This window comes from Pezoporus flaviventris, unplaced genomic scaffold (genome assembly GCF_033815535.1).
Source record: "Pezoporus flaviventris isolate CSIRO_AGI_PZ_B2104156 unplaced genomic scaffold, CSIRO_AGI_Pfla_v1 ptg000041l, whole genome shotgun sequence".
NCBI lineage: Eukaryota > Metazoa > Chordata > Aves > Psittaciformes > Psittacidae > Pezoporus > Pezoporus flaviventris.
The window spans coordinates 409113-418674 of record NW_026892589.1 but is presented as its reverse complement, the minus strand read 5'-3'; the positions used below and the strand labels follow the sequence as shown (position 1 = coordinate 418674).

The 9562-nt window shown below is 45.8% G+C and overlaps 1 protein-coding gene across 4 annotated transcripts in view; it reads right to left on the bottom strand.

Moving 5' to 3' along the window:
- Nucleotides 1–1488: 1488 nt before the first annotated feature.
- Nucleotides 1489–9562, bottom strand: part of MORC2 (MORC family CW-type zinc finger 2) — a 38764-nt gene continuing 30690 nt past the window's right edge. For all 4 annotated transcript variants that reach the window (XM_061465689.1, XM_061465690.1, XM_061465691.1 and 1 more), the window contains 11 exons: nt 8508–8613; nt 8110–8242; nt 7701–7775; nt 7170–7556; nt 6643–6783; nt 6497–6551; nt 5599–5740; nt 5067–5258; nt 4877–4970; nt 3465–3653; nt 1489–2847 (listed from right to left, as the gene is read on the bottom strand). In XM_061465689.1, the coding sequence (XP_061321673.1) occupies nt 2779–2847; nt 3465–3653; nt 4877–4970; nt 5067–5258; nt 5599–5740; nt 6497–6551; nt 6643–6783; nt 7170–7556; nt 7701–7775; nt 8110–8242; nt 8508–8613 (1583 nt within the window). In that variant the 3' untranslated portion in view covers nt 1489–2778. The remainder of the gene's footprint in view (nt 2848–3464; nt 3654–4876; nt 4971–5066; nt 5259–5598; nt 5741–6496; nt 6552–6642; nt 6784–7169; nt 7557–7700; nt 7776–8109; nt 8243–8507; nt 8614–9562) is intronic.

Genomic DNA, 9562 nt, shown 5'->3' with positions numbered 1-9562 from the left:
GACAGGAGTCCCTCTGGGCTATGCATGAAGCTGAGGCAAAGTTGGCCTGAAGCAATAATCATCATGAGAAGCAAAAGTTCATGTTAAAAAAGTTATTTTACTGCCTCGTTATTAAATACATAAATTAGCAACCTTAGCAGTAGAAATAAGTGTGCCACAGTGTGTCTGGGTGACAGCCGCAGGAAGAATTTCCCGAACGGATGACTAACAATGGGCACAAACAGGGGAGATTGAGATGAGCTCTTAGGCAGAAGCTCTTCCCTGTGAGGGTGCTGAGGCACTGGCACAGGGTGCCCAGAGAAGCTGTGGCTGCCCCATCCCTGGCAGTGCTCAAGGCCAGGCTGGACGGGGCTTTGAGCAAGCTGCTCTACTGGAAGGTGTCCCTGCCCGTGGAGGGGGTTGGAACTGGATGAGCCTTAAGGTCCCTTCCAATCCAAACCAGTCTGGGATTCTGTGATTCAACTGGAAAAGGCCCTGAACAACATGATACAGCTTTTGAGTACACTTCATTTGGAGCAGGTTATTTTTGTTCCTATGTGTTTTTAAGGCATTACTAAAATCTGATGTTGCCCACAAGTCTATTTAATAAGGTCAAAAGAAAATCAAATCCAACAGAAGCTCCTACGGGGGCCACCAGGGATACTTTGAGAATGAACAACTTTTTTTTAGTTGGCACTAAGAAGCTCTTGGCTTTTCCTCGCAAAATGGACCTTTGGAGACGACACATCAAGTGTACCAGTGGAAGGAATCCCAGGGACAAGAAGTAACTCAGCATAAATACCCAGGACAGGAGCAAAGAATGAAAATGCCATGAAATAATAAATAATAAATTTATAATAATAATAATGATAATAAGGGAATGAGAAGTTTCCACAGAACAGAGGAAAAAACCCGACTAACACCCGAGAGCAGAAGCTGAGGATGGAGCTGTGTTGCAAGAGTTCTTTGTCCCACACAAGTATACTCCGGCTGTTCCAGGTTGAAGCTTGCACCAACTGAACTGTATTTTAATAAAACCTGGTTCTTAAACCAGAATTAAAATCAGAATTTAAAATATAAAACCAGAATCTTATAAAGCAGAATTTCTGCTGGCCACCTGCAGAGGACAGAGCTTTCTTCCTTCACCTTATTATAAACCTCAGTTTCTACAGAAGGATCATTCACCTGAAGCACCAGCATGCCACCACAATGAACAAAACCTCCAGTATGTGCAAGGAAATCAAGACAACCAGTGGAGCTTGCTCCTGCATTGAAGGAATGCTGCCCCTTAGTCCAAGGTGTATGGGGGTGGGAGGATCCTCCTTACATCAATCCATACTAGGATATTCAGGCCCAGATCCTGAATCGAAGCGGTCAGTCTCACTGCAGGCTGTTGCAAAGACCTGGAATTCAAGTAATAAGCAAGTCTTCTCTTTCCTGTAGTACGTAGAATTTGAGAGTTCTCCAGGACTATAAACCATTAGTGCTGAAGATTCTCTGCGCAGCACGTTTAGTTCGGACTTTTTTATTGCAAAACATCTATTACACATTCAGCCATCAAAAGAACCCCAATGGTCCATTTCATTTGATGTTCTTGAAGGTGGGCATCTCTTGGTCATACTCTTTCTTCAAACTGCCAAGTTCTAGGGATTTCAGTTTTCTGAGCACCAACGTAATGGACTTCCTGCCCTGGCCAAGCTGAGTAGATGGCCAGGCACTGAACTCAAACTGAGTCACCACGGTCGCCACACATGATCTGCTTGCAGCTGTAGTGTAGCCTTCAGCTGGGAGAACAAGGGAAAGGCATTGCCCTGGCTGCTGACCCAGAGCCACATGGGACTTAGTGGTGAAGGCCTCCATAGGCAAAACATTCCAACACTCCCAATAAAACTACCTGGAAGAGCAAGTTGATCAAAGCAACACACACCTGAGGGAGTGACAACAGAATAGACGGTCATTCTATTTTCAGCTGGTTGAGGAGCTCTTCTGCCGCTGCAATTACATCTCAGAGTAACAGCAGCAGTAAGTGTGCAATAAGCTGACTGCTAGAGAAGAATGTGAACTCCAGCCTTCTCCTTTTGATGATCACAACCCACTGTGAGCAGCTTAGGAGACCATCCTCTTATAAAAGGCTCCTCATCCTCTGGCTATTAGCATGGTGACAATGCCACTTGCTTATGGAGAACTCATATTTGGGAATTTCATGGCACTGGCAAGTGCTAATCCCCTACCCCATACCCCTTCAGAACCACTGGGATTTTATTCCCTCCACTCAAGTTCACACAGGGACTGTACTTTGACCTCCTCCATGTAGCTCAAATTACTGATTTGACTTCCTCTAGTCCAAGTTCAGCATCTCTGAAGTCCAAGTCCTGGCCTCCTTTTCCATAACCCAGGGCTTATTTTTAAGATGCTGCCAGATTCTAAACTGCCTTGCTAGGCAGCATGCTCAGGTCTTCCAGGCATAGCATATGAATATACCCCAGATGCAAAAGGGTACTCATGCTTTTACCTCGCTAAAAACCACACAGCAACCCTCCCATCGTATCAGGTACAGTTCCTATTTCTTTTAAAAATAAATATTTATAAGCAAAAGGAAGAGATCCAGAGAACTACAATGTTAAAAATCTGCCTGCCAACAGCACAAATGTCTTCTTTGTGTCAAGTCACAAGTTGTACACCAACACAGGTACTGTCTAAAAACCCTCTCTCCTCATCAGCTACTACAGTCCTCCACTGCAGGAATCCCATCGCAGCAACCAGCTCCTCTGCACTTCTCTAGGACTTGTACTGGGCTTCTCAATCTCCTTTTGTAATCAAGTCCTCAATATATGCATCCAGTTCATCATCTGTATTAATATCAATGTCCTGAAACCAAAGGCACAAGAAATACCAGTGAGAAGTGCATCTTGAAGAGCAGCGTAAGAACAGACAAGACACCAGTACAGCATCCTCTGCAACATCTCTCCTGGTCAGACTTTACACCCCAACTTCCAGCCCTCTTCAGCTGCTGACATCTGCTGTGAAAACACCACCACCTTTCCTTGTCACAGCCTGATGGACAATGCCTGGAAATCAGTCAGCACTTGATGCTCAAACAGTGCACTCAAGCAATAGATTTATTAAGCTGATCTGGGCAGAAATTCCTTGCAGAACACAGCCTGTGCCCAGGGAAATTCTCCTGCAGCCCCACATTTCCTAGCAAAAAACAAAGAACAAATAGAGACTGTGCACTATATAATGCCATGAAAAATGCATCTGTGAAAATGAACACTCATCAGGATGCCTGGAACTCAAAAGGTGGACAGCGAGAGGAGCTGCGCTCTCAGCTGCTTCTCATGATCTAAGCCCAAGTTGCACCCAATTGAGAAAGGTGAAGCCCAGTTAATGCTGGACTGAAACAGCTCAAGTGACTGGAGGGGCCTGGGTCTTGGGAAGGTTGCTACTCATGGGGTTGTTTGGTTTCACACCCCTTCCTGACCTACCTCCTGCACTTTCTGCAGAAGGGCCACGATGTTAGTCCTCAGCTTCTGCAGTTTCTCCTCTGTTTCCTTCAGCTTTCTCTCTGAGTTGCGGAGGTTTTCTTCACAGGCTTTGGCCCGGGCATCAGCGCGTGTCTGATAGGAATTGCACAGGTTCTGCAGACCAACCTCATACTGCCTGAAATATTCTTTCTGTAGAAGACAAAACACATCAAATGATATGTCAAGAAAAAGCACTGAGCGGCAAGAAAATCCGCAGCTTGTGGAAAAGTCCAGCTACCTGCATCCCATGACCAAACACCACCAGCTCTCCACATGGTTATTACCACACTTACATTTCCATTTCTGATTTGCCTACTGGAGGCAGCACAACAGTCACAAGGGTTTTCATGTTCCTCAAAGACCAGAACTGCAACAAAAGCTGCCTGAATTCAGATTAAGGATGCAGCATGTATTTAAAAGCCTAAACCCACAGGTATGCTGTAGAAAGATCTGACAGCCTCTGTTCATATCCAACTTCTTTGTGTAGATCGCCCAGACAACACAGTTTATTACTGCGAGGTAGGAACATTTATACATGCAGAAAACTCCTGACAGGACCAAGGTACCTTGTGAAAGCAGAAGCACCAGTAACTTAAGCACAGGCCTGAATTAACAGAAAAGAGGAAGACAGACTGTGAATGAGGGAGTACGGCACTGTGAAGACTGCCAAATAGGCAGTGGCTTTTGTTGTTTAGTCACCTGTAGGTGGATTTTGTAACCTACAGATGCCTCCTGAAAAGATCTCCCTTTGTAGTATGTCAGAGAAGAAAGAAGTCAGAGAAGCCACTACCATTTCTCTGCATTTCTGCCTGCACTGGACCTCCCAACACCAGCACAGGGATCCTGGTGTAGGCTCAGCCCCCATCTCTTCCTTGCCCAAACAACTGGAGGCTGCACCAAAAGCCTCAAGATGCACAGCGGCCTCACAGGCAGTCAGCCTGCTTCCCCTGAGGAGTGTGAGTAGGTTGGCTTCTGTTCTCTCCCAGTTTTAAGATTACCGCCAATTAAGTTGGATTTACAAGGCTGGGGGCAAAACAAACAAGTCTGACTACATCCTGTTTCTACAAACCTCTAACTTGGCCTCACTTTTTAAAAGCTTAGCCGCAATGGACAAGAAGTTAAGATAGGAGCAGCCAACAGCTTTCCCACACAGATGTATGGTAATTTAAAAAGTCCTCAGAGAATAACTGTCAGAAGACCTCAGGCATGTTTCAGAGGGTTTAATTCTTTTCTCAGCTGCATTAGTCTGCGAAGGACCCAACCAACCTTCTGAAGAGTGTGATCTTGCATCAATAGGATGGATGCTTGCCATAAGAATGGAATGTGTGTGGGGAAAACCCCCAGACTTACTTTTCTAGATATACTGAACTCACCAAGGGAAACGCCAACAACCTTTCTGAGCTCATGGAACTCAGCTCCTTCTTGGAGATAGGAAAATTGGGAGGTAAGAAGTACCGCAAACAATTTCTAGGCAGGAAAAGAGAAACACAAAGCCAGAATTGGGAGTTTAAAAGACTTAAGCAATCAGACTGCAGCAGCTCACCAGAACTGCAGTGAACCCACCGAAGGATCTGGACTAGCAAGTCAACTGTTTCGTGGCTACTAGTGGGACCGGTGGTGTCTGGCTCAATTCTGACACAGTCTGAGGTAGAAGGTTCTGCCACAATGACCTCCTCTTCCTGCTGTGTATCTGGAGCCTGGTACTCGGGAGAGGGAGGCTTCATCAACCTCACATCCTCACTGCCCTTCTCTACCCTGAAAAAAACCACAGTGAGGGAAAGTCAAATATCTTTTTCTACATTGACCATACCTGAACCACTGTTAACAGTTTCATCAGAACCTGTACCCAGCTTCACTTTGAGACCTCTAGATTACACAACAGCTGCCTCCACAGGAACATCACACTAAAGTGATCAGCAGACTGGATGGAGTCTGCCCTGATCATTCCTTATGAAGCAGCTGGACATTCCTGAGCACATATACACTCCCTGACATGACAGTAACATATCTGTCTTCTGCATCTATGGAAGTAAAAAGGGGTCTTCCTCCTGAAAGCAAAGCAAGCCTCCAAAATCCAGTAGCTAGAGATAGTTACCAGCGATCCCTTGGTGTGGTGTCTGTAGGAACATAATCAAACTTCACCTTCCAGCGTACTGCATGCTTGCCCATCTCCACAGCTGTGACACGGCCTGTGAACCACTCCTTGTTCACACGCACTTCCACATGCAGCCCTTTATCTGCAAGGAGGACAATAGCAAAGATGACTGCAAGCATTTGGATGCTGGAGAGCACATTTTGCATGAGCTCTAGAGAAGACTCTCAGTTGGGAGCCAACCTAAACCTGTGACAATTCCTTCAAATGGTACACAAATCATAGCAACACTGTCACACAGTTCAAATCCTACTTAGAAACATTAAGATACCAGATATGGCATTTTCAGACAAAAGGTTTCCTCTGTACTCTGGGCTATCTGACATGGGCTTTCCAGGCCCATGCTGGCCAATTTGCCACGGGTTTGCAGACAGCTCCTTGGGAAGAAGCTGAAGAAATGCACTGCTCTGACAGAAGGTGCAATACATCCTGGTTATCATCTTTCCTGGGGATCTCTTGGTCCCTCTTCCCTCACAGCAGTGCAGCAGGTCTAGATACAGTCCTCAGCATCTCTCAGCTAACATAGCTCCCTGACCCATTCAGTGAGGAAGGGTGACATCAGTCTACAGCATGCAGTCAAGCATCACACCTGTTAACGTGATGCAGGCCTCTGATTACAGATCTTCCCATGCTACAGTTGCCTCTTTTCTAACCAAGGGGGTCCTGGACAAAATGTTTCATGTCAGTTAGTCATCTTGGGGTTTGGGACCCAAATTTACACTAGTTCTTACTTTAAAAAGCTCATTAATGAAATCACATGTTTAACCAGCGAGTCTAGTTCTGCAACAGTTCTTTTCCACTGTGGTAGACACCGGAGGCAGTTCAAGGGTTCATTTCTCACCTTTCTGAGATTTCTTGAGTTCTGCCAGCTCTTCTTCTCCAGCACTGTCTGTAAGCTGTGAGGAGAGAGCTCAGATTAGCTGCCTCCCACCAAGATTATAAACACTTGACAAATACCTTCTGAAGGGGAAACCAGTGCACTCTCACCTCTACCACCACCTCACTGGAATCCTTCTCTTCTTTCACAGCCACAAATTTGCCCCGTTTTGTCTTCTCTTTCTTGTGCTCCTCCTCCTCCTCAGACTCATCCTCTGAGACGTTCAAGATTCTCTTCCGAGTGGTGGAGGCCTGCAGGAAGCAAACAGGCTCAAGATATAATTCCAGCATGCTTCCAACAAACTCCTTCTTTCAGCCAAATTAGAAAAGCCCTCAAAATCCAGTATTTCATTTGGTAGTTCATTAGCTTTTCCAGCAGGTTTTAGCAGGTACTACAGGATCATGAAAACACTCACCCTGCCACTCAACATTCCTTCATTTCTGGGGAAACAGTCTGGTCTAACAGGAAAGAGATGAAACGAGTCTTCATAAGGGGTGTGGAATGGCACCCTAACCCAAGAGTAAAGTAAACGTTACCTTGCACAGGGACTACAGTGAAAATCCCATGCAATAGAGCAAGACAGGCTATGCAGAATAGTAGGTAAGGACCTGACAGTTTTCATCCCAATGAGTCTCACCTGTGGGCATTTGACAGTGGCAGACTTCTTTACTGCTGGCACCTTGGCAGCTTTGGGACTGGGTGTCTCACGTGAGCTTCTGGGATTCTGCAGGGCAGCAGAAGGTGGCTTCGGTGTTGTACCTGGTTTGGCATGAGTTTTTAAATTGCTGTTAGACTTCCCAGCTGTCAGAGCATGCTGGTGTGTCTTGGAAGTGCTGGCCTCCTCCTTGGAGAGCATGCTTGCCAGTTTGGGAGTGCTGATATTTGGCCAAGCTGAAGAGCTCTTTTTCAGCTGCATGGTGGACTTGGCCAGAGGTACAGATGGTGGTCTGCTGGGAGCATTCTTGATTACATCAGGTAAAGGAGGAGATCGCGGGCGCTGAGGTCGGGTTGGTGACTGGGTGTTCTGAAACAAATGAGGGTACAGAGAGAGAAAGACACCAAGAGTCTGTCAGTGCTTTTCAGAGCAGTTAAGGACAGCACAAATAAGGATATAAGAAAATAAGGATAGCTAAGGACAGTACAAATCCTACAGTGGTATCGCACTTACCTCCCCTGCAGGCCGTGTGGTCACATCCAGAGGCAGTTTCTTTAAGTCAGCTTGAGATCGAATTGGAGTGGTTTTCTATAAAAAAAACACCGAAACTCAGAAAGGCCCATCTTTGAAGGCTGTCAGGGCTTGCCTTATCCCAGCCCTGCAAACACTTCTTCAGCTTCAAATCAACAACTGTTAGAAGGTGTGCTCTGTGTCCTTCAAGAGACATCGCTTCATCCAAACACCAGCAGTCCCTCCCATTTCCCTAGCAAACTGAGATGCTTATTTTCTGTTATTAAAACCACCCCTGCCACAGTAAGGAGCACAGGTGGCATAAGAGGCTGAGACAGAGGTGATTGTCTAGTGATTTGCACTAGGAGGCCCCTCAAACATGCTGTGCTTAGCTGGAGATGTCCAGATTCACCTGCAGAGCTTCCAGCTTTTCCTGCTCCTGTCGGATTTTCTCAGCCAGTTGTTTCTGCTTCTCTTCCGGTGATTTCAGGTCTTTCTTCAGAGTTCCCAATGGCACCTTCTGCTTCTGCTCTGCAGCTTCACATCTAGCAGGACAGGAATGCAAGACAATCTCAGTAATGACAGTAACCTGTGCTGTCTCACTCATACAGGATTGATTGTCCCCACAACCCATCCCAAAGGCAGCAGTAAAACCGTCTTCCTTTCTGCAGGACACACAATCTCAAAACCAGTAGTTTTCTTCTTGGGAAACACATGTACAATTTAAGGATCAAAAGCACAGTTGTTAAAAAATAAACACATGCAGATAAAGCACACTGGAGGAAAGTCTTTACATTAACTGATTCTTACCTGTCTTGTTCAGGATCAGGGTTCATGGAGCAGACCCAGCTATCAGGGTAATTCTTCTCCACTGAACTCAGCTGGAAGGGGAGTGTTCGCCATTTCAGACACACATCTGTTAGACAAACACTTTGCAAGTTAGAAATACACATCCTGAGTCACAAAGTCATTTTTTTCTGTAGCGCTTCTCAACCCTATTTGATGCCCAGGGACCACCCCAATTACCATATATCCAGTGACTGTCAGAGTAGTGGCCACAAAAACAAAAAAAAAAAAAGAAAAGCACAGGATCTACTGAGCCACTTCTTGCTTCATGCTCACAAAATGCTTGCTGGAAGACCTCAAATTTTGTACAAGGCATCCATAACAAGGATCTGATGAAGCCTGGGATCAACTGATACTAGAGGACCTCAAACTCACTGCTGCAATGACAGCATGTACAAACCAAACCGAACAGCCAGTCCTGAAATCACTGCTCACCTCAGAAGTCAGGCTCTTGCTGATTAACAACACAAAAGAAGTCAGAGATTTATCCACTAAAAGAAATACTGTCCTGGGTTCAGCTGTAGCAGTTATTTTATTCCTTCTTAGTAGCTGTTGCAGAGCTGTGTTTTTGACTTTAGACTGAGAACAATGCTGATAACACACCGATGTTTTAGTTGTTACTCAGTAATGCTTACTCCAATCAAGGACTTTTCAGTCTCTCATGCTCTGCCAATGAGGAGGGACACGGGAAGCCGGGAAGAAGCAGAGACAGGACACCTAACCCAAACTAGCCAAAGGGGTGTTCCATCCCACAGCACATCATGCTCAGTATAAGAAAATGGGAGGAGTTACTTGGAAGGCCCAGCTCGCTGCTCAGGTCGGGCTGGGTATCGGTTGGCGAGTGCTGAGTAACTGTATTCTCTCCCTTTGTTACTTCCTTTATCATTATTATTACTGGTGGTAGCAGCAGTGGGTTTGTGTTATACCTTAGTTACTGGACTGTTCTTATCTCAACCTGTGGGAGTTACATCCTTTTGATTCTCCTCCCCATCCCTCCGGGAGCAGGGGGAGGAAGAAGG